Source organism: Anser anser (assembly GCF_964211835.1).
Source record: "Anser anser genome assembly, chromosome: 1".
NCBI lineage: Eukaryota > Metazoa > Chordata > Aves > Anseriformes > Anatidae > Anser > Anser anser.
Window position 1 is genome coordinate 7,181,652 of NC_139720.1, and position 27,120 is coordinate 7,208,771.

At 51.1% G+C, this 27,120-nt stretch overlaps 2 protein-coding genes and 2 long non-coding RNA genes across 12 annotated transcripts in view; 2 read left to right on the plus strand and 2 right to left on the minus strand.

Moving 5' to 3' along the window:
• SEPHS1 (selenophosphate synthetase 1) overlaps positions 1-9,804 on the minus strand; it is a 24,950-nt gene extending 15,146 nt beyond the window's left edge. Inside the window, exons 1-3 of one of the 2 annotated variants that reach the window (XM_083819654.1) lie at positions 9,556-9,804; positions 6,466-6,729; positions 3,252-3,355 (exon numbers count right to left, since the gene is read on the minus strand). In XM_083819654.1, coding sequence (XP_083675780.1) covers positions 3,252-3,355; positions 6,466-6,658 — 297 coding nt within the window. In that variant the 5' untranslated portion in view covers positions 6,659-6,729; positions 9,556-9,804. Of the gene's footprint in view, positions 1-3,251; positions 3,356-6,465; positions 6,734-9,555 lie in introns of both variants that reach the window. The other variant, XM_083819653.1, reaches the window with a different exon arrangement.
• LOC310892217 lies at positions 6,740-16,043 on the plus strand. Its single transcript, XR_014577949.1, has 3 exons — positions 6,740-9,033; positions 11,055-11,882; positions 12,112-16,043. It is a non-coding gene; the product is annotated as an uncharacterized lncRNA (long non-coding RNA).
• A 212-nt stretch (positions 16,044-16,255) lies between these two features.
• LOC310883391 lies at positions 16,256-21,786 on the plus strand. Its single transcript, XR_014573503.1, has 2 exons — positions 16,256-17,290; positions 17,410-21,786. It is a non-coding gene; the product is annotated as an uncharacterized lncRNA (long non-coding RNA).
• The window catches only part of BEND7 (BEN domain containing 7), a 47,545-nt gene continuing 41,476 nt past the window's right edge, over positions 21,052-27,120 (minus strand). For 4 of the 8 annotated variants that reach the window (XR_014573487.1, XR_014573488.1, XR_014573489.1 and 1 more), the window contains 2 exons: positions 23,202-27,010; positions 21,052-23,049 (listed from right to left, as the gene is read on the minus strand). Coding sequence is in view for 4 of the 8 variants with exons in the window: in XM_083803536.1 (XP_083659662.1) it covers positions 22,988-23,049 (62 nt within the window). In the remaining 4 variants the exon portion in view is untranslated. The remainder of the gene's footprint in view (positions 23,050-23,201; positions 27,011-27,120) is intronic. The other 4 variants (XM_083803536.1, XM_083803534.1, XM_083803535.1 and 1 more) reach the window with 1 other exon arrangement.

Consider the following 27,120-nt stretch of genomic DNA (forward strand, 5'->3'; position numbering starts at 1 on the left):
ACATTCTGGTGTGTTAATCTGGAAGACTCCACACATATTATTAAAAGATTTAGGTTTACAGCTGCAAAACTGCAATCAGCATCTGGTTTGATGATCTTAAATCTATGTTTTTCGTCAAATTCAGAGGCAATGCCACTGCAGTAAAAACATGCCTATTCAACACGACTTGGAACACAGAAATATGCTTTAGCTGGAAGACAGGCGGGGGAGAGAACATTTAAACACGTCTACATTTCTGCCATCCCCAAAACCTTACAGTTTAGTCACACGTCCAGGGTTTTGGGTTTGTTATTGAAGAACGAGTATTTTCGGGCAGTTGCTTCACTTTCTGATGACCTGAAATAAAACCTCCAAACCACAATTAAGCATGATCCAGTTTTTCATAAATTAAAGAGCTTCCAGTGGCATCAGGGGAATCCCTTGTGCATTTGGAAAGCAGAATATGTTTTAAATTACACTACTAAGAGGAGAATGAGCTGCGGACCGCGTGGTTTGATAGATAGTCACTGTTAAACTCCTGGATGCTTAAGAACACTAAAGCCTGTCGTTTTCCTTTTCTGGAAGGGGACTATCAAACTGTTCTCCACTATCTTCAGTATTTACCAAGCAAACTGCTGGTTTATGCCCTCTTAGGCATGACAGATAAGTTTTTAAAACCACACTGACAACAGCTCTGTATTCTAGCAGTCAGAGGTCAGCCTAACACTGCTTTTGCCAGTTGGCAAAACCTTTCTGGAAACAAACCCGGGGAGGGCAAGCCTCAAGTCAGAAGAAGCAGAGGGAACGATACGTGGCTTGCAAACACTGATAAACAGGACAGGATTCACGGGCAGGTCAGCCGAGCTCTGTCCCACACGTCTCCTAACCACACGGATCGCTGGAACACAGCAATCTACTCACAATACTAAGGTATTTACGAGGGCAAAAGCAGAACTCTTTCAGAACAGGTCCTTGGTAAGAGAGAGGGGAACGGAGCCCACCCTTTAAGCAGCCAATTTCCTGCTGCTGTGCCCAAAAAGACACCTCCACACCATCCCAGAGGGGTGGCCAGTACAAGTCCTACCACCGGTGGCTTGGTACTTAACCGGAAACCCATTTTCAATTACTTGTAACCTTTCCAACCTCGAACCATCTAAAGCGAGAAGTCCTACGCTGGACGTAAACTTTACAGGCACACCTCCTGGGAGGCTTCAGCCAACGTGGATCAGGTGTTTTCAAGAACAGGGCTGAAAAGAAGGGGCACGGGGAGAAGGAAGGGGGATTTTTTGTTTGTTCGTTTTTCTGCTTGTTTTAGAACAAAGTATTTCGGTTACGAAGTTTAAAAACTTTGTCACTGTCCGTTTTCCAAAGCAAAACTCAGAAATTCGGCTGGGTCCACGCGCATTTTTACCTCCCTCAGCCTTCTAATCCCTTCTGTCGCTGCTCCCAGCTTGGAGCCCATTTGCACCTTCGTCTCTCCTTCCTTCCTTTCCCTGCCCCCAGCTAGGAAGAGAGATGAGATGAGGAGCTGCGGGTAGGTAGCGTGAACAGAGAGAGGAAGAGACTCCGAGACACTGTCCACAAAAGCCCTAGCAGGCTGTATTTGCCTCTCCTGCAGCTGATGTTGGTCCGCAAAAGGAAACAGCAACCCCTGTTCCCCCCGGGTACTCCAGTCCCCCGGTGAGAGAGGTCCGAGCAGAGGGTCAGCCAGCAAGGCTTATCACATAACCCCTGTCCTCAGCCAGCTTTCCAGAAGAAACACCCACCTGCAAACGGATCGGAGGTGGCAAGCCATCACGCTGACACGGACGTTGGTAAGAATGACAGCGAGGAACCCGATAGCTCGGAAACGCCAAAGTTACAGCTGCTGGTGCGTGGGGATCGCAGCAGAGGCTTTAACTGAGACGCAACCACAGAAGGCGGACGACGGCCAAATTTACATTCCTCTCCTACCACACAGGCCTAAAGCTCATCTGCACGCAGACTCATCTCTCGCCGCTGCGGCATCTCGGTCCCTTTGGATCCCCAAACAAAACAATCCCCACCACCACCGCCGCCTCCTTATGCCATCCCTTACAAGTTTTGGATACAAGGTGAGAAAAGAAAGTTTCTCAGCTGGTGACGTTGAAAACTACTCTCCGACAAGACAGATTTTTTTTTTTTTTCTCCTCTGGTCCCTGGCAGTTCCCAGCTTGAAATTTGAACCAAATTTCTCAGGAGAGCTCAGCAACTTTAAACTCTAGAAACCAGTCAGAGATCTTGGCTGCTCAGTCAGCAGGAGCAGCGCTCTGCTGGAGCGGAAATCCAAGGAGCTCTGCTTGCTTATATGCACAGGCAACACCTGGTCAAGCGTGCTGAAAAAGCTGTCCCAATCGCAAACCGCACGTCCCAAACCTACCCAACAGGTCTCACAGAACAAATACCAAAACAAGAAGCGATCACATAAACAGCAGCAAAAGCCTGCTTTAACGCGAAGGAGCCACACTGAAATCGCAGGAAACTCGAAGTCTAGCATTTCTTAACTGTCGTTTAAAGAAAGCTTGCTGTGGAGATCCTTACAGCTTCACTGAGACCTTTTTTTTAAACATGCATTTGTTTCCCCACCGCCTTCTGTTCAAGCCAATACTGATCGCCATCACACAACACCACAGAGGGGTCTGTTGCAATGAACTAAACGAAAGGTGAACGCAGAAAGAACCAAAGACAAAGAGCACGCGACTTCTGACAAGCCGTTTCAACTTGTCCTTCTGCGACTGGATAGCAGGATGGGAAACGTGACGTTCACAAAGCGCCCTGACGTTGCCAGATGCTGTTACCACCTCCGGACACTGAGGCTTTTCCAGCAGTAACAAGTTACCCGGTCATTTCAGAACCCCAAGGAAAATAAAAAGGCCAACTACAGTGTAGTGCTCCTCGTAAGCAGAGGTTTCTGTCTGCTGCTCCGTAGACAGCTCTTTTTTCCCCTTTTAAGGCTTTTCAAGCCAAATCTCACGGAACAGGTGGAGGGAAATTTGAATTCAAGGTGGCAGATCGCCCAGCTTTCGCCTCCAGCCACAGCGCTGCAGCATTCCTGGCTGACACGGAAAGGACTGCGGGATGAAACAAGGCCTTTCCCTTCTCGCTGCCAGGTAGGAAAGGCTCTGAGCGCAGTTCATCAAGCAATTAACACTGCACGTCTAGAAGAAATGGTCCAAACTGCCGTCAGATAAGCAAGAAGCACAGATCAGATCGGTAATATATATATATCTAACAATTCCGTTCAGCCAACTTACCATCATATAAGGGTCATCCACAATAGGATAAATATAATCCGTTGTCTGAACCAACGACAAACCTCCGTGCCTTAATGGAATAACGCAAGTGTCCATCCCAATTCCTGCAAAGAGAGAAATCCGTCAGTGAGGCAACTCTGTCCTCAGCTGTCTGTTGCTCCAAACGAGAGACCTTACAAAACGCGCCTGTGAAATACAGCTCTCGATGCTGCCCGAACAGAGGCGGCAAATCCCTTCCCTGGAGAAAGCACGTAGTAAAAAGGAGAGGAAAACTGGGAAAAGAATGAAAACTCCTGACTGGAACAGAGCAGAGATGTAAATGGCTGAAAGTGAGAAGGAAACTTGCCACGGTTTGTTGCAGTACGATAAAAGCACGCTGCTTTTAACATCTGTGCTTGTATTTACGTGCATTTAAAGTTAAAAGGAACTACGTAAACTGACGTTGTCAAAAGCTAATAGGTTTTCCTGTTACTCCCATCTCGACAGAAGCATAATGACAGTTTTCAAAGGGCACAGCTTCACATAAAGGGCATTTCCTCACTTCTGGAGGGAGAAAAGAAAACCACCCTAAGTCACAGCCTCGGCCCTCGGCGAAGGATGATTCAGCCACTTGGAGCTTCTGCGTTCACCTCGTCTTACTTCTGAGAGACCGAAAGGCGGCAAGGCGATCTGCCAGGCAGGGAAACTCCTTTGAGAAAACCACAATACCACACCAAGCGGAGCCTTCCCTGACGGGGGAGATTTCAAACAGAATAAGCAATGGTAGAAACCTCTAGGCGCTCGCCGGGATGCGAGAGCCTGCACAAAAAAGCAGCGGGTGGCAAATCGAACCACGGCAGCTGCCCCGTGCGTCCCCCCCCCCGTCGATAAGCTCCTGCCTGGTGGCAGCGGCAGGTAGCTTACCTCCTCCCTGGGCTGACAGCGAGCTGCCTGGCTTTTCTTTGTGCACCTGGCGAGGAGAGACCCTTCAAACAACCGGTCTGCGGGGAGCAGAAGGCAGGCAGTAACTTCCCCCGGGTGTTAATGAAACATGCTACCTACCAAGAGCTATCAAGGCAGCATTTGGCAGCGCCCTGTGCAGGAACTGAGCGAGCTGCTGCCATCCAAGCCCCCGCTGAGGGCACGGAGCTGAAGGCCTGCCAGGCAGCAGCCACGCAGGCAGCTGCACAGCTGCAGAAGCACAAGATCTTGCCTCAGAAGAGAAGGGATACTAATAAGCAGTCATTTAGGGTTGCTCATCCTCTGCAGAAGCTACCAAGCCGCTATGTCCGACACTTAACATCTCCGGAGAAGCGCAGGTGAGCAGTTACAGAGGAGATACAGAAGCTATTTTGCCCTCAGCTCACCCCTCCGTGTCATAACGTTGCAGGGCTGACTCCGCTTGGGAGGTTTTTGACATTGCAGCCAAAGGGCTGCTACAGAGCCGGGCACCAGGGCCTTTCTGAGGCCACGTTCGCGTTCCACACAAACAAAAACACAAACAAAGGAGGCTGATTAATGAAGAGAAACCCAATCAGAATCCGAAAACATGGAACAGCTCAGAGAATCAGTACCAAGCTTGTAGTTTCCAACATTGCTCTGGGTACCACCACGTGTAAAACTCACGCTGAGGGAAGCTGAGCCCGTTAGCGGGAATTTCCCTTCTGACTGCATCTCAGAGGCACTGTGCGTACGCGAAGCCTGTAAAGCTTCCAGGCTAGCCCTTCTAAGCACAAGGCGTCAGAGGTAATTAATACCTAATTTACCTGAAGACAAATTCGTTAAAGGGATACTCACCGTAAAAGCATCTCTATAAAGAGATCTGCTTTCTCCACCTCCTACCACTAACACGTTTCCTGCTACATCACAACGCGCCTACGTACTGACGGCATTACGCTGCTTTTTACCTCATCGTACAGCTGGAGAAGAAACATCTATTAGCAGTTCCCGCTACGGTTTAGAGCCTCTAAGTTTATAAGAGGAAAAAAATAGCTAGAAAATTAAACCTAAACCAAACTGTTACTGATTTTAGAAATTTGCCAAATTGAAACGTTGCTGTGAATAGCGCATTTAATTAAGAAAAAAAACAACGACACGTAAATAGCAATTTGGGTACAAAAGAAGCTCAAAGTGTCCCTCGTTAGGGAATATGAAATTATCGTGCCACCCCAGCTCCACACACAATAAGATTGCTATTGTCTAAGCCAGAACACGGGCTCCTTACTAATCTCTCACTGAATTCAACCTCCGCTGGAATAACGGGTTGCAACCTGTTAGTCTGCTAACAGATAATTAGCCACGTTAAAATAATTTTTAGTAAGGCTATCAGACGCCAAATTGATAATTTCAGGATAAATACTACATTGATATTCCTAAGCTGAGGGAAAAATCCATACTGCACCGCAAAGCAGAGCTTGAATACGCAGGGCTGAGTAAACAGGCAAACAGAATTAAAAGTGTCATTAAACGCATATCTATATTCATATAACTATATCAATGTTAGGTACAGGAGCTGGTATCAAAACACCTACGTTCGCCCTGTTCCCCACGAAGGTGGCTTGTGCAGGTTGTTTTCCCTTATGGCTTGGATCATTGTGCAAACACCAAAGAGAAAGCGAAGCTGGCAAGAAACACAGAGGTCTTGGAAAGAGCCTTTCCCAGGCAGCTTCGACAGGTGAGCAAAAAGGTTGGAGTGGGGTACAACGAAAGGACCGAAAGGGGAAAAAAAAATGAAAGCTGCGAAACAATCCACTCCCAGCCTCTGCTGCAGTGAGAAAGTTTTCCCTCACTCACTTTCTCTGCCCCGGGAATGAGGGGAAAGGGAGGGAGAGGGGAACTTCACCTCTAAGTCCACTAAGGACTATTCATTGCATAGATTTTAAAAGCCGGAGCATTAATTTAACATTCCAGAAATTAACTGATACTCCTTCAGTTTGCAAAGCATCTACGGGGAAGAGGGTGAAGGGGGAGACTGCAATTCCTACGCACGTGGCTATTGCTAATTAAGGCCATTCCTGACCATTTTATCTTCACAGCTGAGTGCACTGCAGGACCTTAAGTAATTATTCTCGCATCCCAGATGCCAGCCAGATTAATTCTTCCAGCTTCTGGGTGATACGCATGCATTACGCACCACATAACATCTCCAAAGGGGTTAAACAAACAGCAGACGAGCTGGAGTCGCCACACGGACAGAGCAGAAGGACCACGCGTGTCTAGGGGAGCAACTACTTACCCAGCCTGGGCATCACTGCCCCCAGGAACTGTTCATCTTCCTGAAAATGGTTTTCTTGGAGAGATTCGAGCAGTTTCTGTAACACATCCTGAGGCACTTTGCAGCCTGTACCTTTCAGTTCGGTGAAGCGGGTCAGTCGGAAGCTCTTGTCCAGCTCGTAACTCTCTGGGTTAAACGACTCCCGAACAGACATGGTTCCCTCGCACGCACCGCTGGCCTTTCCCACCCCAGAGCAACGGTATCAGGGTTTCTCTGCCGAGCGGTCTGACTGGAAAAATGGGCAAGATTAGAAAATCCTAGCAGCTACGAGACGCCAGGCTCTGCACAAAGCTAAAAAGAGAAAAGCGCCCCGTGTAGCCCACCTGTCCCCGCTCCTCTTCCTACCTTCCGCCGTTCAGAAGCATCAGAGAATAAATCTCTCCTCCGGTTACGCTGTGTTTCTCATTAAAAATAAAGAATCTAACACGCTTACCAACCTCATTTAACCCAGAAGTAATGAAAGAAATGTAACAGTTCCCAGAGCGCCGAGGTCAATTTCCAAAAGGAAGCCCGGGCCCTGATCCTGCGAGGCGCTCAGCAGAGACATCTGGTTGTACTCAGCGCGGCGCAGGATCGCGCTTGGATCCGTTAACGTACGAATCTCACGAGCGGGACACTTTTTCGTATAATGGCTCAGCTTCGGGTCTGATGTAAGAAGCTGAAACTGCAGAATACACCTGCTGTCCCTGGGGGAAAACACAACGCCGGTGTTGCGTTCGCACAGGTAACAGAAGAACAAAGAGGCTGCCTTTAATCAGAGCAGTTTACCCACAAACACGCCGGTTTACCTTTCCGTGCGTTCACGGGCCTAAAAATGCCTAAAAGTTTCTTGCCTCTCGAGCCCCTTTTTTAGTCAGGCAACTAGACCGAGAGTACCCAGAGAATCGGCCGTTAGAGTGGCAACGTAAAAAGACACTGATGTAACTCATTTAATAAAATTCTTAACAATGCACGTCTAATTTTAGAACGTTTTTCCACTCTGACTCACATACAGCACACTCCAAAACTAATAAGGGGCCTAACTCAAACACTGCCTTCTAAACAGGAACGGCCGGGATACAATGCAGTTTGTCTTCCTCGGAGAAAAAAAGCTTTCAGGAGTTACTAAAAATGACCCGTACGCGGCGGTTTCTTAGAAAGCAAGGGTCCTGCCTCACGAGAAAATGACAAACAGAGTGCAGCATGACAAAACCTGACAGGAGGTTAAGCTGGAAAGTTAGAAAGAAAGAAAAAGACGGTAAATGGCTGGTGTCGAGTAAGTTGAACAGCACAACATATAAGGAAGAAGTAAACCCATAAGCTGTGCAACTGATCCGCCCTGTCCGCCACTTGTTAGCGGTTATGTCAGTTGCACGAACCTTTCAGTCTGCTAATTTGCTGGATATATTTTGTTATAATTGGAGCTGTAAGCTCCCTGGGAAGTTGTGATAGGGAGCCCGGCTCCCCTGTCCAGCGCTTTCTCTCCTTCTCGGGGAGGCGTGTCGCTTATTTAAAACAAATCTCCCAAAGCCCAGGCGCGGGCAGTGATCCAACCTCTAGCTACACGAACGTGTCTTGGATGAGCAATGAACCCGGTCCGGAGCTGTCGCCTTCCAACGTGAGCCACTAAAGCACTCGCCATCCAAAAAAAAAAAAAACCAAGAAAAGAAAGGGAGAAAAGATACTGGCTGGGAAGGAACCTGTCAACGGGAAGGGGAGACAAAAGCTTTTCGAGGAGGGTGTTTTTTTTGTTTTAGCACTTGGTCCAAATTAATTCCAGAAGCGTACGAGCAGCAGCTCGCCCCAAAAGGGGAACTTTTTCCTTCGTCTAAGCAATAATTGCACTGTTCCTAGCACCCCCTGCCTACCTACACAGCGAAGGGAAGGGCTCGAGGCCACAGCGACTTTCTACAAGACGCAGCCAGCCAAGCTCCCCGCTTCGAGAAGGAACACCGAAAGGAACCGGGACGCCTTTATTTAATGGAAAACACCCACGGAGAGAAGACAGTCGCTTTTTTTTTTTTTTATATATATTTAATTTAATGAAGGTTTGAGCAGAGCGCGCAGCAGCGCCCCGCAGCCTGCCGTGGCAGCGAGTCCTGGCGGCAGGGAACACCTCCTGACCCTCCTGTAAAGCTCCTTGCTTTAAGACATGATAAATAGTAAAAAAAATAATAAAATAATAAATAATAATAATCAAGTTTCACCCTTGCCTCGCTAAAGAGCTGAGTGCTGGGGGGGGGGTGGTGGTCTACAAACGGCGGCTCTGGGACACCTTTAGCGGCCGGCTGGTGCTTTCGGCCTCTGAGGGGAGGAAGAGGAGGAGGAGGAGGCTGAGGAAGATGAGGAGAAGGAGGAGGAGGAGGAAGATGAGGATGAGGAGGAAGAGCAGCAGCCGCCCGGCAGGGGGGGGGGCGCCCCCCTCCGCCACCACAGAGCGGGCACGGAGCCGCGTGTGAGGGAGGAGGAGGAGGAGGAGGAGGACGATGAGGAAGATGATGATGAAGGTGAGGAGGAGGAAGATGAGGAAGAAGCGGAGGCGCGGTGCAGGTAAGCCGCCCCCCCCCCCATTTCCCCTCAGCGCCTCAGGCGCGCTCCCGCCTCCCTCACGGCCGCCGCCATCGGGCGCGCGCCGCCACCCCCCCCCCTCAGGAAACAAAATGTCGGCGGGGGGGGGGGGAGGGGGAGAAACCGACGGTTTAACCCTTTCGCTGCCGGCGCGGCGGCGGCGGCCGGCGGCGCGGGGCGGGTTTTCCTTTTTATTTTATTTATTTATTTTTAAAGCGGCGCGGCGCTCGCCCTCCTCACTCCCCCCCCCCCAACCCCCCCCCAACCTCCTCCTCCTCCTCCCCACAGCCGCCCTTCTCCCTGCCCTTCCTCCCCGAGGCCTTGCCTGTGAGGGGGGGGGGGAAGGAGGCCGGCGGGGCCCGGAGCCGGAGCGCAGCGCCCCGCGCGTCCCCCCCCCGCACCACCACCCCCACCCCCCCCCCGCCTCGATTTCAGCGTGAGGCGAATTCCCCTTTAAACCCCCCCCCCCTCCTTCCCCCTTCCCTCCTCAGGTCTCCCTCTCACCGGCTTCGCCTCCTCGCCCTCCGCCTCCTCCCGCGAACGGGGCTCCCGGCCCAGTCCCACAATGCACCGGGCGCGGCGGGGCTCCCTCGGCGCCGCCTGAACAGAAAAGAAACCGCCGCCGCGCTCCGCCGCCCGCCGGCAGCGAAGGGGTTAAATTCCCCCCCCACCTCCCTCCCCTCCCTCCCCTCCCCGCCCCGTCGCCCCGCCCACGCGGCGCGCGCGCCGCGCGCTCCCCCCCCCCCCCGCCCCTCACCGCACCGCGCGCGCACCCCGTTCCCGCGTTCCCGCGCGCGCGCGCGCCCCGCGGTGCAACCGCGCCCCGGGGCCGGGTGGCAACGGCGGCCGCGCGGCGATGCGGCCCGCGGCTGTTCGCAAGCAGAGCACCGCGGTGCGGCGGGCACGGCCTGCGCGCCCCCGTGTGCAGCGCTGCTGCGCCTCGAAGGGGTCCCCTCGCCCCCCAAGACCCCTTTTCTCGATCAGTGAAATGCGGAATTCCAGTGATTTTCCCTCAAAATTGGGCTCTCTTGCATGATTTTCCCTCAAAATCGGGTTCTCCTGCATGATTTTCCCTCAAAAATTGCCTCTCTGGCATGATTTTCCATCAAAATTTGCCTCTCTTGCATGATTTTCCCTCAAAAAATGCCTCTTTTTCATGATTTCCCCTCAAAATTTGTCTCTCTTGTATGATTTTCCCTCAAAATCTGCCTCTTTTTCATGGTTTTCCCTCAAAATTTGGCTCCCTGGAATAATTCTCCTTCAAAATTGGGCTCTCTTGCATGATTTTTCCTCAAAATTTGCCTCTTTTGCATGATTCTCCCTCAAAATTGGGCCTTCTTGCATGATTTTTCCTGAAAATTAAGCTCTCTTGCATGATTTCCCCCTCAAATTGGGCTCTCTGGCATGATTTTCCCTCAAAATTTGGCTCTCTAGCACGATTCTCCCTCAAAATTTGGCTCTTTTTCATGATTTTTCCTCAAAATTTGGCTCTCTAGCATGATTTTCCCTCAAAATTTGGCTCTCTGGCATGATTTTCCCTCAAAAATTGCCTCGTCTTCATGATTTTCCCTCAAAATTTGCCTCTTTTGCACGATTTTCCCTCAAAGTTGGGCTCTGTGGCATGATTTTCCCTCAAAACTTGCCTCTCTGGCGTGATTTTCCCTCAAAATTTGGATCTCTTGCATGATTTCCCCCCAAAATTTGTCTTGCTTCACATGCCAGGCGAGTTTTCTGCTGAGGTAAGGGAGATACAGGTAGCGTAGGGCCCGCAGTTACACTGCAGAATACTTTTTTTTGAAAAAAAAATAGCTTGTTTCTTGCAGTTTGCAGGTAAGCACCTAATTAAGGAATTGTCCGTTAATTCAAAGATGGTTTAATTCGCAGGCGGCCTTTTGTGCAACTCTCTTTGAAAAAGTCCGGCTTCAAACTAAACAGAGGAGGAAATGAAAACACTGCTTTTCTCGCCTGGCTTTTAATTACTCTTTTTTTTTTTTATCTCCAAGCAAACGCAGCGCCCCTGGACTGCAGAGCTGAGGACCAGAAGAGTGGAGGCACCGAGCACCTTTTGGAGGCCACCAATACTTGTGTAACATCACCGATTTCTCCTTCCGGACGATCTCGGAGGTCTTCTCCGACCTTAATTTGGTGATGCCAAGCTCCACACACACAAGTTCTCCAGCTCCAGGCGCTGGGCAGCTGGCGATGCCCCGGGACCTGAGCTGGAGGCTGGGCTCCTCTTCCTCCCTGCCTTCCTCCCTGGAGGCCACAGAGCGGGGTGGAGGCCACCAGAGGATCTCAGGATCTTTTCCGACAGCCACCCATCCGAGCTGAAGTGCCGGGCACTGCTTCCACGTGTCGTTTGTGTGCCCCGTGGCGGATGATTTTGGTCTGAGAAGTCACCCCTCAGTGCCTTGAGGGGCCGTAATCGGGTGCTCCAACCTAAAGTTCCTTGAGCTTTTCCCCATTGCCTCTATCACTCCATCTCTTTTAAAGGAAAAAACAATAAGCAAATAAATAAGACACAAAACATACAGAAAACCAAGATAAAACAAGGAATGCTGCAGATTTTTTAAGCCCTGACTTACAGGATTTTTTCTCTTCCGATTTCTCTGTAGGGGACGGAGGAAGTAAATCACATTCCCCTTTTTCTCACAAGGGTCAGACAGATATTTCTTTAACAGAGCAGGGAAAAAATAATAATAATACTGAGATTCCAGGTGGCAGCATGAGCAAAAGAAAACCTGAATACACCAAAATTCACACCAAGGTGGAGAGGTCCGGTGACACCACCCCACGCCCCACGTTCTGTTTGGGAATGGCTGGGTTTTGGGGTGAGGAGAGGGAAAATGGGGCATGGCGCAAAGGGGACAAGGTGCTGAAACGGGGGACGGTGCACGGCAGGGATGCGAATGGCGGCCTCCTGCCTGACGTTGCACGCATCAGTGAGATTGCATGGTGAAATTATCCATGTAGCATTTTCCTACGGTTAAATAACGGTGTTCTAGGACTTAACAAATAAATAAACAAAGATGATCGAATGTCTTTTTTCCTCTTTTAAAGGCTTTGTTGCTGTCTGGCCTGCAGTTCTGCAGAAATCCCCCGATCTGGAGCGGTTTGGTCCAGCGCCATGAAAACGGTCTGCTCCGCACACCTTCGGAAGTGGAAAAAAACAGGAAAAAAAAAAAAAAAAAAAGATAAAGAGCCCTCTGTGCATGCCCCGGGGGGCTGCCTGACGGCGCTGTCACACCAAAGCTGCTCCTGCACCAGGAGCACGCAGTGGGCGGCCTTCACCTTTACAGGTGCGGCCGGGGCTGGAGCAGCTCAAATTTCTGTGGCCAAAGGTAAATCCGAGTGATGGGCCTGGTGATGCAGGCGGCAGGTTTGGTTCTGCTACTTTCGAGCTTGCCGGATTCAGCGCTTGTAATCTCCCCTTTCTGTTTAAACGTCAGCAGAAGTGTTTTTTTTTTTTGTTTTTAATACCTACAACCTTCCCGTGGCAAGGTTTCTAAGTGAGAAGCTGCGGCGTCACGAGAGCGTGATGACGCAGAGCTGATTAAAGCCAGGATAAGGAACGGCAACTAAAAGTGACTTTATTTATTTATTTCCATTTCAGAATTCCCACTGCTGGGAAAATTCGTTTCAATTTCGGGATACCCGTTGCTGGTAAAATCCGACCAGCTGATTCAGCCCTGATCGTGCTGAATATTGAGCTCAATGCGTGGAGACAACTCCTTCCACGGACATGTAGGGCCGGTCCTATGCTTAAACACATGCATTTACTTAACATCGGCAGAGTTACGGCCTCGTACGTTAAGCATTCTCCTGCTCTGAGAGGGAAACGCAGAGTTTTCTTGGTGCAGGAGCTTTGACCTTGTTGCTACAACTTCATTTCTCGCCTTGCAGAACCCATTTCACAACGCAGCGCCCTGCCGAGGTCCCTGCTTTGATGAAGCGACCTAAGTTTGGGCTGTTCTCAGCCTCCCTTGCCTCGCTGTCTTCTTCCTGCCTCTCATTAATACGCGGACGGCATTAATTAGTAATGATGCCAGCAGCGGCCTCTTCTGTGCCTCAGTGCTTCCCCCTCCTTGCCCCGAGGAGCAGATGTTCGTTACGTCTTTGTTTTCCGTCGCCAAGCGGGGACTTTGCCCCATTAACCTCCGATAAGGCGCTTTAATGGGCTCTGATGGGAGATTTTATCAAAAGTCTGTGCAAAATCCAAACAGAACGGTGCCCGCCCAGCAGCTTTTATGCCTTTTTTTTTTTTTCCACCGTGTTTTAGGACAGCGCGAGGAAGCACCGCTTCCTTCGTGTCCCCGCGGTTTCTGCAGGCAGCGTTTGGAGCTGCCTTTGCCCGAATCGGCTCCCCAGCAGCCGGATTTGCACGTTTTGGCAGATGCTTGAGTCAAAGGCAAGAAATACAGCTTCAGCACCCGCTCCAGGTCCTCTTCCGAGCCGAGCAGGGGGTGCCCACGGGGATGCGCCCATGGGCAGGGGCTCGGGCCGGAGCTGGGGGGCTGAAGCGGGGGGTGATGCTGCCCCCGAGCAGCCCGGGGGGTCCCAGTGGTGTCTGGGCTCCTGTTTCGAGAGCCTGCTGGTACGAGATGGGGCCCATCCGCGCAGATAACATCTGCACCGGAGGGGAAATCGGCCTCGCGCTTTAAAGCCGCTCCAACCCTTGCTGTGAGGATGTGCCCTTGCGGCTCCCGTCTCTTCCTCGCTTCTTCTGCGGCGTTTCATGCCTTGCTGCTGCACGTGTTCGCCCTGAAAGCACCAGGGGAGCGTTCCCCTCCTGTTTTCCGCCTGTTTATTTGCCCCGGGTGTCACGGGGCTTGTACAAACAGCAAGGGCTCTCCCCGGGATGCTCCTACGTGAGACGCGTCCGCGTGCTCTCGCAGGAGATGCCCACAAAGTTCAGGGTGGCTTCCTGCTGCATCCCTCCTGGCCCTACCAAAACCTCTCCTAAAATGTTCTGCCTTTAGTCTCCCACCCGCTTGGCATCCCCACCTGGGGAAGGACCCAGGCGACGACGGGATTGCCATCCGCGCTCCCACCTCGCTCTGAGCATCGTCTCACCTCCACCCCGCAGCCGAAGGGGTTGAGCTGGGCGGCCCTTTGCCCACTGCTAACCCCCCCCCCCTGCAAAAACACACAGCCAGGGCCAGCCTTGCAGACTCGTCCTCGGGTTCTACCGGGCAGAGCCCGCAGAGCTGCTCCTTGTTACTGCCCTTGTGGTCTCCACGCGGAAAATAAAACATGTGCGTGGGGCTGGTGAGCCTACAGCCTTCGCTGGAGCGGGATGGGACCGGACGGACCCAGAGGTCCCTTCCCACCTCAGCCATCCCCTATCTTCTTCCCTGCTTCCCTATTGCAGCCTCAAGTCTCACGCTGCACCACAATCACCCCTCCTTCCCCCTCGTGCCCTTCACCCTTTGTAGGACTTGATTCTCCCAAGACACGTCCCGCCACAATAAGTCCTGCCCCGATCTGCCCGCACCCTCTGCAGTGCTCACGGCTGTCATAGAACATCTTGGCCACGCTAGGAACCTCTCTTTTTCTTCCTCAGATGCCCCAGAAACCTTTCTTTCTTTTCCTCGGATGCCCCAGAAACTTGGCATCCCCACCAAGAGAGGTTTGGAGCGGGGATGCTCCGGCACGGGCATCCCAAAGCTGCTCCAGCCCCGTGCGCTCCCGTGGGCCGCCTCCAGAGCCATCGGGGCTGCATCCCCGTCACCTGCTGCCCCTCGTGCTCCCCTGGGGGACAGCCCCGAGTCACCACCACGAGCCCCGGGTGCGGCCTGACTGCGCCAGCGATCGTCCTCCAGCAGGAACGTCTGCCTTGCCCGTCTCGTGCCTCTTTATGGAGCTGCGCGCAGCTTCCAGCGAGCCATCGGAGAATGTAGATCGAGCTGCTGCGAGCTGGAACCACCCGCTTCAGATGATTTTCTGGCAAGGAGGCTTCTTGCTTAATCTCCGTCCACGGATCTGGTCTCCCACCGCTGCCAGCCCCGTCCGGAAGCTGCGGGGCTGGGTGGGATCGGCGGGACCGATGGGGGAAACACTGCCCAAGCCCCATCAGGAGGCGAAAGCCCTGCTTTCGCTCTTCTTAGACCTCGCGGCGGGGTTCTCTTCCTAAAGCGCGGATCCTGCAGAGCAGAGGGTGGGATGCCCTCCTCTACGCCACCGATGTGCCGAGTGGCTTGGGCTCTACCCCGGTTGCTTTGGGTGCTGCCCTTTGCAAGGTGCTGGGTCAGGAGACAGCGGGATTTACTGATTTATTTTATAGGATTTGTTTTTCTCCAGCATTAACAAACAAACAAACACCAAAACACCCAGGGAAGGTGAAGACCATGCCATTAAATCCTCCCATTTCTCCATCCCTTTGCCCTGCAGCCGCTTCTCTCCCACTGCAGCACCGTCTGGGTGCATTTTCTCCTACCCACGCCCAGGTTTGGCACTAAATAACCTCTCCGCTGCCTTTGCAGGACCCCACGGGGCAGCAAAAGCGAAAACCTACCAATGGCTGCGATGGTAGGGACAGATGCTTTGATTTCCAGCAATGCAATTAACACCCTCGCTAACAAAAATCATCGAGTGAGATCTCTGTGCGGGAGAGCAAACCTGCAGGGAAGAGCTCCGAAAGGAAGGCATTGCCCTCTTGCTGGAGCTGTGCCTGCAGACGCATGGAGCCACTGCTGGTTTTAATGCAGTTGTTTGAATTAACCCAACCTGCAGAGCAAAGACTTTTCTCCTTCTTCTCCTTCTCCTTCTCCTTCTCCTTCTCCTTCTCCTTCTCCTTCTCCTTCTCCTTCTCCTTCTCCTTCTCCTTCTCCTTCTCCTTCTCCTTCTCCTTCTCCTTCTCCTTCTCCTTCTCCTTCTCCTTCTCCTTCTCCTTCTCCTTCTCCTTCTCCTTCTCCTTCTCCTTCTCCTTCTCCTTCTCCTTCTCCTTCTCTCCTCGTTCTCATTCTTGTTCTCCTCCTCCTCCTCCTCCTCCTCCTCCACCTCCTCCTCCTCCTCCTCCTTCTTCTTCTTCATCTCCATCTTCTTCATCTTCATCTTCGTCATCTTCTTCATTGTCTTCTTCATCGACTTCTTTGTCGTCTTCTTCATCTTCTTCTTCATCGTCTTCTTCGTTGTCTTTGTCTTTGTCTTCTTCTTTGTTGTCTTTGTCTTTTTTGTCTTCTTAGTTTATTACTGATTATTATTATTATTATATCACATGTTTGCAGTGTAACAGGTCAGGGAACAGACCTGTGCTCCTACAAACACTTTGATTCCTGCTGTTGGTGGCTGTGCCAAAGCTGGTGGCACTTTGGGGGGCGAGGAGTGGACACCAGGGGTCCACGGGGTGGACCAGGGCAGCGGAGCGCAGGTTCTGCTCACACCGCTCGATCCAGCACAGCCGTCAGCCCTGCGTGCACCTTCTGGGTCTCCACAGCTACAACCAAGATGAAGAAACCTTCCCAATTTGGGCCCAAATTGTTGTCGTCGGAGCAGCTCTTGCCCGTGGCAAAGGCGATGGGCGCAAGCCGTCGGTGGGGCAGGACAGGAGCGTGCTGCACCGCATCCCCTGCCTGAGCGACCGAGGTGGGATTTGCTGCAAGGGACCCCTGCGGTGGGCAGGACGCGGCCCCGAAGCCTTCGGGCTGCTTTTAGAAGCAGAGATCCCACTTTGGAGTCAGCCTCCTTGCACGCGCGGTGATATTTCTGTGAGTTACCCAGCCAGGAGGCAGAGTTCAGGATGGAAAATTGCCTCTAAGTTCGGTCATTTAAGATAGCAGAGGGAGTTTTGCTTCTAAAACTCGCCGAGTGTGAGCGGGAATCACCTCGCCCACCCACGCTCACTAAATATTTAGTCATTTTTAACGAGTTAAACAAAGCCCTTTGATTGGATTTATGCTAATGGCTTTTCCGGAGGCATTTCTGATTCATTTACATTTCATTTCAAAATTGCCTGTGTACGCTGCCGCTTCCCCCCAGCACCATTAGCAGAGGAGAGGCACAAGCAGCAGGTCACGGGCGCCACAAGATGGCAATAGCTGAAGAGCAATTTATTGCTGGAGGAAGGGAGCTGGATTCCCCAGCAAAACCCTCGCCGCCCTGCAAAGGGCACGGCGCCGGGCGCGCATTAACCTTTGCGCCTGGGAGCCTTGGAGGGGAGCAAAGTGGTTTCCTTCTGCCTCTGGCCCCATCCTTCCTCCCACGGACGGAGAGGGACGGAGGAGAAGCCAGGCGGCCCAAGGTCGCCCAGCGCCTTCTCGGCGCGCGGTGCCCACAGCCTCCCGTCTTGGGCGGGATTTTTTGCCGTTCGATTCCTTATTTCCAGGATTTTTTATTTTATTTATTTATTTTTTTTCCTAGGTCTGCGCACCCGCTGCATGCCAGCCGGGTGAAGCTTTGCAAATGGCACCGCTCAGAGCAAGAGGCCGGTGCCTCCCGCCCCGGACCAGGAGCCCCGGCGTGGTGATGTCCTCCAGGTCTCGCCGCCGTCCTCCCGAGCGTCTCCAGCCTGGGTCTCTCCAGCCCAGGGTATTTCTGCAGCACCACAAGAGCGACTGCTCACGTCTCCCCTGGCTGCCCTCTTTGATTTTTCTGACAACCCCGGAAAGAAACGCGGCGCTCTGGCGCAGAGCAGGAAGGGCAAACCCCCCTGCCATAAACCCGGACTTTCCACCCGTGTAGCAGCAAGCAGGAATCATCGGGAGCTCTCGGAAAGCCACGGCCAGCTGGAGGAGATTTTCTGCTGGAGGAAGCATCCACTGTGCTTTTTAGGGTGGGTGCCGGCTTGTGGGAAAACCCTACAGCCTGGGAAGAGGTTGGTGGTTCAGCAGCTCAGCACCAATCCTGCGCAGCTCCAGAGGGGTGGCAGAAGGTGTCCCTCGTCCCTGCCTGCTCCTCCCCTGCCCCAGCAGCTCCCAGTTTTGGGACCAACCTCTCCCGCTCCAGCCTCCGGTTCCCCAAGGGACATTCAGTGATGGGCGCTCAGCAAAGGGCAGCGAATTTGCTGCGCTGGAGCTCCTTACTGTAAAAAATGTTAAATGCAAAATCTCTGGCGACGCACCGGGCTTTGGCACGCTTTGTGCTCCGCGGGTGATGCCCTTACGGGCAGAGGAGCCAGGACACGGAGGAGTCCTCGCAGCAGCAGCACTGATTTTCCCCCAAATTCTGCCCAGAGGCTGCTGCCTGGGTTTTGGCACCAGGGGAAGGTGCACCCCGTTGGGCTGGGCGGTGGGATGATGCAGACCCAGTCGGGAGCAGTTCATACGGCATGGACGCAGGGTCTCCACCATCAGAGGTCTTTGAAAGCCACCTGCCAAGGAGGCGTTGGCTCAGCTCGTGCCAGCCTGGTGGCGGTTCTGGTGGTTTTAGGAGCCCCAGGACACTCTGGACACATTTTGCGGTCTGTGTCTTGCGAGTGACTTAGTTTAGAGATAAATCAATTGGGCTCAGCATCCTCGCTCCGATCCCGCTCACGTTTTGAGGTCTCAGCGGGGTCATCGCTGCCTCCATCCTGGTGTCTGCAAACGGGGCAGAAAGTCTGGATTTGGGGTGGCGCGGTGGGTCTCGTTGGACGTCCGTGAGCGTTATCCTCACCAGCCAAAAAGCCCGTGGGGTTGAGCTGGGCTCTAAGTGCACGTGTAAGGGGTTGGAAAAGGGAAACGAGTGGAGAGCAGAGGTGTGCCCGGATGGGAACAGAGCAGTTCACACGCGTCCCCTGTGCCGCGATGAATGGAGCCATGAGATGTATCTCAGCGAATCCTGAAATCTCTTGGGATTAAACGATTACGTTAATCTTTGCTTTCTCTAAGCTGCGGTAACAGCAAGAGCCTCACGCTGGTGCCAGCCCAGATCCCCCTGTGCTGACTTCGCTGCATCTTGCTGGGGACTTTGCATGGGCTCGTGGCGTCCGGACACACAAAGCCCCCCTCGTCCCCCTCCCCCCTCCTGCCCACATTTTCTTAGCCCAGTGCCTCCAGAGATGCTGCGGGGCAGGAGCGTCGCTGTGTATGAGGCGTTTTTTGGGATGTCTCCCAGGTGGATGTGTCTGCAAAGGGAGGGGAGAAGAGCAGAGGGGAGAACATGGGGTACAAAACACAGCCTCCTCTCTTACCACCAGCCCTCTGGTCAACGGAAACCTGCAATTACAAGACAAAAATGATGTCTTTGTTTGTAATTAGCTCCCCTGCTCATCTGATCCCTCTGTGAGGGCCTGGGTGAAGGAAGGACCCAATGCAGAAACATGTGGGGCATCTCCCCGGCTTCCAAATTCCCCAAGTGCTAATTATTTTCTGCCCCCGTTATGTCATACATAACGACGTACGCACGCAAGGGCGGGGGAAGAGCTGATGGAATTCATTCTTTTTTTTTTTTTTTTAAACCCAGAATCAATGTTTACACAACCGAGCTAAATTATTTATACACATAATGTTATAGGTTTCACATCAGTGCCTTTTATTAGCTTTCGTCGGATGAGAAATCATACCTGACCTACTTGTAGGAACCCCTTGCCCGCCTCTCCGTGACGCAGCCGGTGGCGGGGAAGGGGTGAAGGCGCTCAGCTTATCTGAGATTTTGGGGAGAACGTGCGCAAGTGGGTTGGTTTCGCTCAGTCTCGTGAAATGCCAGCTGTGTCTGTCCCCTTAGGGGGACGTGGCAGTGGGGTAGGACACCCCAGCTGCCCGTTGTCATCTCTGGGGTTTTCCTGGGGCTGTGCCTCCCCTTTCCCACCACGATGTAGAGCTGCATCGCCCAGCGGGGATGCAGCTTTGCCTTCCCACTGACAGCTCGAGGGTGGGATCTGTCGGGGCCGCCAGTCCCCCAAAACCCGGGCGGTGTGACGGCGCGCTCCCTCTGCCAGCCGTTTCCAAACCAACGTGTCACACAGGCTTCAGATGACTTTCTTCTTGCCTCGCAGTTAATGCATTTTTTATAAAGCCCGGGCTCCCGTTTCCTTTCATGTCACTGCGAGGACATCCTTTTCCTGCTAAGCTTCAGAAGGATTTTTTTTCACCCGAAGATTTCATCGCTAGCGTCCCGTAAATAGGACGGCGGGACGCACGGCGTGGAGCTCCGGTGCCGGCTCCGTCCTGGAGCATCCTTGCAGCATCCTTGCCAGGGCCTCTGGGCCGTTGCGTTTCCTGGCACAAGGTGACATTTCTCGTCCCTGATCGTATCACGAAGCTACAAATAACAGCGCATTAACCTGCCCCGGGATTAAAAAAAAATCAAGCAGAACAAACCCGCACGAGGACGACTCGCAACGCAGAGTGGGACGGTGAAAATCATCGCTCAGCGAAGGATGGATTTGTTCCACCAAGTTCAATGGTCATTATTTGTGGGAACGACGACTTGCACTCGGATCTGAAGCCAGTTCGGACTCAGGTGGAGCTCTCCCAGCTCACGACGATGGACAGGGACCTAGGTGACTTACACGATGCCCGCGGATGCTCCGTGCAACCACCGAAGCGGAAACGAAACCGTCGCAGGACTTTTCACCATCAACTGCTGCCCGGCGCTCCTCGCAGAAAGCGGGCAAGGTGCGGGGAGTGCTCTGCCCTCTTCCCATCGACTGGAGATTGCCAGGAGCGTGTTTTTGCAGGGGATATTTTCTAAGGCTAACCAACGCTTGACGAGGGTGTGATAATAAATTACCGGGCGTATTTCTTCGCGGCCACTCCAAATTATGGATGTTGGTTTGCCCTCCCTATGTGTTGTTTCCATAGAAGCAGAGCTTAACCTTTTAAGTGAAGATTATAAAGGCACCTAATTCAATTAAAACTAGACTTCAAGCATATCAGCACTTAATACTCGAGAGTTATTACGCGATTGGATATAGCCATTGTTCTGATGGACGGGCAGAAGCGTTTCCATCAGAGCCAGTCAGAAAAACAGCATCGTGGTAGCATCTTGCGGGGTTTTCCATACGTTTCCCTACCTGGTCCACGAATTCCTAGGTAATTCCTCTGAAATACGGCAATCCAGTACAAAACACAGGAAGGCACGTTCAATTAAAGTTATTTATTGTAGGTTTTCTTTTCTGGACTGACAAAGAGGGTTTCCCAGAGATCGATAACACGACACAATGTTATACACCATATCACAACTAGTCCCTTGTCGCTTTATTAAGAACATAGTAATTTAAAAATATCTAAATATTTACATATTAATAAAACATATATACAGAAGATTGAGACATTTTTACCTAAATATGGAATGATTTTCTTTTTTTCTTTTTTTTTTCTAATAAACCCTATAAAAAGATCTCTGAAGAAAGTCTGAACAGTAGTCACAGTAAGTAAACACCAACGCAATCTTCAAAATTTACAAAACGCTGATTCCATTGCTGAAGTGTTACGATACGGACACACGGCGTGGGGGCATCGCTGCCCCCGCCCTATGCAGACAACTCCAAGCCATGAAGGAAGGAAAGACTTTTTTTTTTTTTTTAAGGTTCGCAGTGCACATTCAATATATTCCACAGTTTTCGAGAAGACACGGTCATTCCTAAAAGTACATCGTTTGCGGGCGGGGAAGGCTGGCAGCCTGATTTCTCAGGTGCTGGGAAAACACGCCACATCTGTGGGGATTTGACAGCTTCCGAGAAACGGGCTTCAGGGGGTTTTAAAAATGAAAGAAATCTTTAAATAGTTTGAAAAAAGAAACATCCCACTCGGTAATAGCACTTCAGTTGAAACACTCAAAGGCCAAATAGTTTCAAAGGGGGGGGGGGGGGGGGGGGAAGATGCACCTAAAATACACAAAGGAAAATGAAACACAGTGGTGAAGGCTATAGCAATCTCTCCCTCGAATCGCAGGAAGCCCACTCAAACTCTCTGCTGATCGACAGATGTTGCAGGTAAGACCTTCTAGACTTTTCCCCTACGTTTCTTAAAGTGAATTCAGTGCTGTTGAAAGGTGCGGAAGTGGCAGTTTGCACGGAGGAGGGCCGCGTAAGATTTTCCCTTAGCCCTGACCTGAAAGGACCGATGCTTTCTGTGTCTAAGGGGGTGAATTTCTTGATCAATTCACTCGTCTTAACTGCCGAGACATCAATAGAGTGCCGGTCAAAAGGTGACTTTTAAAAAAAATAATAAAAATATTGTCCCCAAGGGCAGTGGTTGCGAAATCACAGTGTGCAGACCCTCGTCCTGGAAATCTGCAAACTAATCCGTTTTGAGATTGAGGTGGTAGGGAAAGCAAGGAGAGCGTGCCTCCCTCCAGCAACCAGCACTACAAAACTGCTCGAGAGCCATCACGCTGGGACCGCGGAGGGCAACTCCAGCTTGCTCGAGGAACAGCTTCTCCCTGCTACGCATGCAGAAATGGGCACTGCTGCTACGTATCCTGCTCTTTTTCCTGCTAGATCCAGCCAGGACTTTTTAATTACGGCTGTGTATGCCTGGCCATTTGCACTACGGGTCTCTAAACAGAGAAACAGCAGCCAGGAAAGGAAAAGCGGGTCTGCAGGAGCACAAGAGCAGGACACTTCTACCAGTCAAACGCTCATCGAGCCCCCTGGGTTCAGGAAGGAGAGATGCCACCACGGTCCCCACGGAGGGGAAGAGTCATCCAGCTGTGTTCACCCACCTCTGCGTAGCTTAAGATGAAACGCAAGCACACAATCATGTGGGAAAGTACGACGGCCAAGGAAAAAACAAAGGCAAGAGAACGTCTTTAGGTAGAGTGGCTACCACCCTAATTAAATACCGTATTAGATATGGAGGGAAATCATCTTGAATTAAGATGAGAACCGGTGAAACAACCTGGTGGTTTCGTTACTTGAGGGTACATGGAAAACGCGTGGAACAACACAAACTCGAAGGGAAAGCTGTACGGACGTCCACGTCCCGCAGGAGGCTGAAGTTCTCGCACCGATCTTGCAGGAACATTACTCAAAGGAGAGGATGTTTTATAACCGCTACCATCACCGGCGTGAAGGTTAAACAGAAAAATCTGGGTGTGCATCGATCAGATTATCCGTTGTGGTGTCGAAAAGGTTACCTGGAGGAAGAAGAGTTGGAGAAAATCAGTTTAAAAGGAAAACGTTTTTAAGAAATCAGTTCAGTCATCCATTTAAAAAACAAAACAAAACAAAAAGCTGGAAATTATATATTTGGATTCTAGTTTGACATGGGGCCAAACTGTTGGTGTACCTGCAGACAGCAGCTGCTGAATTCCATCTAGAGTAGAGCCCAACTGGCTAAAGAAAGCAAATTAAATGGATTTATTTTTTTTCAATACTGAATTTGTGAGCAAAGTTTTTCACAGAAAATAAAGTACGCCCCACTTCAGATGTAAAGCGCCGCGTTAGACTGCGGCACAAACTGCACTGCGCTGCTTCCCACTTTGAAGTTGGTTTCTGAAGAAGTGAAAAAAGCACCCCATGAATTTTAAACCTAGAGTACATACTTTTGGATGTTCTTTGGAAAAAAAAAAAAAAAAGGGAAAAAAAAACCACTCCACAGCAGTCTAAATGCATATGGCAGAATAAAAATAAAATAATAAAAAAAGAACAACAAAAAAACAGAGGTATGCTGTACGATTATATCCCGTCTTTTTAAACCACTTTAAGAACATGTTTTTTCTAAACAGTACAATGAAAGATGGACAGAAGAATTACAACTACAGCGCTAAGAACACAGGGCAAATAGGAGACAGACATCAATCAGCCTAAAAGGCAAACACAACCCAATGAAAAGGGAAGACTCACAATCAGGCACTGAAAGGATAAAGATTTATATTACAATAAAGGATTTATATTTAAGGTTTCGAAAAGGTTCTTTTTTTTTTTTTGAAGTTTCGTTTTCTTGATATTGTGTTTCGAGAGAAAAGGAGACAACCTATACAGAATCGGATCGTTGCTATTTTCTTATCGCTGGTTTCTTCCCGAAGAGATTGCTCTCATCTCTCGACAAAGCCGTATCACCCCCGGACCTGAGGATTGGGATGTTACTGATTCCGCTTCTTTTAGGGATATCAAAATACTTTCTCATCTCAAAATTAACCCCAATGTGGAGAAAGTGTATGAAACCTTCAGCCCAGCGGTGGTCCAAAGCACGGGTATAAGGAGGGCTCCCTCCTGGCCCTGGGCTGCGCGTATCTTCCAAATGTGATTTACAAGATGAGGATTCATGAAAAGGGTGTTGCAGCTGTCTTAAATTTGTTTCCGTATGCAGAACTTACGGGTTATACTTAAAAAAAAATAAAAAAAATCCAGATGCTTTAGATAAACCGTAGACCAAACTAAAATGAGCTTTTTTTTTGCAACGCCAACTCATACAGGAAGACTCCAAAAGCTGCCACGTCTTCATTCTGATAAAGATACATCTCACACCTTTCAGGTTCCCACATCAACGAGAAACTAATCGGTCCTTCCAGCCACTCCACACTAATTAGCCTGGGAGCTGCCTGATCCGTCTCAGCTCAGCTCTGGACACAGACTTCAGCTTAAGCAACAGTCCGCTTTAGTACGCGCAGAAGCTGGAACTATCAGAGCTTTCCTAAGGTTTGTTAGAGACAACTCTTCTAGCATTTTCTTGAGATTTATCTGTTATTCTGCCAAAGTTCCCAGCAAGTTTAACTGCTACAGTTCTTCCAATTTTCTTTAAACACCCTTCAATCATCAGCCTTCAAAGCAAAGGCACTCTCAGCATCTAGGGTGATTTTAAAACGGGAGCATGATTCTTGCTCTGAAGTGCTAAAATATAATTGGGCAAAAACATCTTCCTTAGTTTTAGGAGAATGTACCAGCTACATTTTTTACAAGGCTTTTGAGTTCCAAAAGAGGGTTTTGGAAAGAAAACACCTCTTTTCTCCCCGGAGACCAGGACTTTGCCGCTTGTGGGCCCAGAAGGAGCAGATTCAAACCTGGCTGGAGGCACCTACGTAAATGAGCCACATTCAGAGCAGTCGTCCTGGCACGAAAGAACAGGCTCTTCCAATTGTGAACGTAGCCGATCTGAACTTATTCCTTCTCCTATCATCTGTGAAGAGAGCTGGGAGCGAGCACGCTTCCAACTGCGGTGTCTCCGATGACATGCCAGCCAGCCATAGGCTGTGATCTGAAAACGCGTAGGTTGAAGAACTGCAGCACTGACAGCCCACGTACCCCCGGATCGTGGTTATAATGTCACCGGGGTCACAGGCAGCCTTGACTGAGCAGAAAAGGCAGATTAGAGAAATCTGAGTTCTCCCTTCTGTGCACCAACACTCACCACTGATTTAATTCAGCCTGGGCGCTTTCGCTTCCCGAGTTTGTTCAGTTCGTGGAGAGCAAGAGAGCAACCGCCCGATGTTCGGCACAAACGGCTCCGGCACCCCACCTTTCCTCCCAGCCCAGCCTCGGGCACGACTCCCCCCAAGCGACCTGATCCAGTCCACTTTTCTCCCGCTGCCACCCCACGCCAACCACCGACCGTTCCCGATTTATCTCCTAAGAGATGTCACCTGCGAGGGAGGCCCACCGCACCGGGCGCCATACAAACACCGTCAGCAAGGCGAATTTTCAAGCTAAACAGAGAAGACAGCTGAATACATCACGCTAAAGCTCTCTTTTAACGCCCTGTCAGTAACACCCCCTATAAAAGCAGCTGTGCCAAGGCAGGGAAAGACCTCTATAAAAGTTCCATTCCACCTCTTTTGTGACGCTCCTCGATAGAAAGCATCTGTATTTTGGCTCTCCGTCGTAATTACTGTCATTAGACTGTCTGTATATCACTTTAAATCATTTGCTTCCAAGAACAGTGTGATATTACATTGATACGTACTATAAAGAGGCACTTGCACACACATATAATAATGGGTGTGAGTCAAATGCTTGGCGTGCGGCCTGCGAGCATCGCCTCCCCCACCGATGCAAATCGCACCGTGGTTTATTTAGGCATCCTTCCACGGGCAGTATGGAGACACGCACATGCAAAAGAAACATTTCGGCTCGAGAACCGTGTGTGCGGTGTGATGCTCCGAGTTGTACGAGCAGCCAGAGCGCACTGGTGGTGATTCGCTTGTAGGGTGGACGGGGAGCTGGCTTCTCTGCCACGACCGTCTCAGCACGCTCGTTTCCACCGTTAGCACGAGGTGCGAGAAGCAGCTACAGAAAAGCGCAGCAATCCGGTAACTCTGCGCCTTAATACGCTTACTCCAGCAACGAAAAGATAACGCTCCGTAGCATTAGCAAGCTTTATTAGGGCCCTCTTTCAACGGAATCGCTTCCCTCCCTGATAAAGGAAACAAACAGGATGTCACTTGGAAGAGACCTCTCAAAGCAGAGCTTCCTGCGCCTATTATCGCAACAGTACCCTGAAATATTCACTGGCTGGCCAAGAAAGCAGCACGGCAGCTCCCAGCGAGCGTGTGCTCCCAGCCCCCACTGGGTCCCTGCCAGAACAAGACTATAGCTGCTTGTCCTCGCCGCTGCTTCGCTGCTCCTATTCCTTGGTAACTGCACGTGCTCTGACAGCAGGATTTCAACCGGCCGTGCTCGGCGGCTGGCAGCTGCTGCTCTGGCCCCCAGCACGCAGCGGTGGCGGCTGAAAGCCCCTTCTCCAGCCCTTACGTAAGAGGGATTAGGAAGTGATCCTGCCGAAGGCAGATGCTGCGGTGTCGCTCTCCCGACCACCCCGAGCCTCCAGGTACCGCGGGCTGTGCTCAGCAACCCGATGCCAGCCACGTCCTCTCATCTTCGCAGCAATTGCACGGCTGATCTCCAGCCGCGCTTTGTTGTTACACCTCAGGAATCCGATAAAAAGGGACTGCAGGCTGTGACCCTGCTCATCTGCTAAAGCTCTTGTAGCATCCGTAGCATCTATTGTAGCATCCCTCCTTTTCCTTTGGCTTTGGCGGTGTTAGGCTGCATCCTTGTGAAATTACGGGGGAATGGCCACCTCCCCACACTCTGGCTCCACGCAATTTTGGGAGGATGGGAACTCTGTTCCTACCACCAGGGCACTTATTAATGAACTGCCTGTTAACGAGAGGGTGTTTCAGAATTCACTCTCAGCCTATCTCGATTTCAACACGATGTACAGCAGCACACAAAAAACTGTATTTCCTAGCCCCCGCCCTGCATAGCTA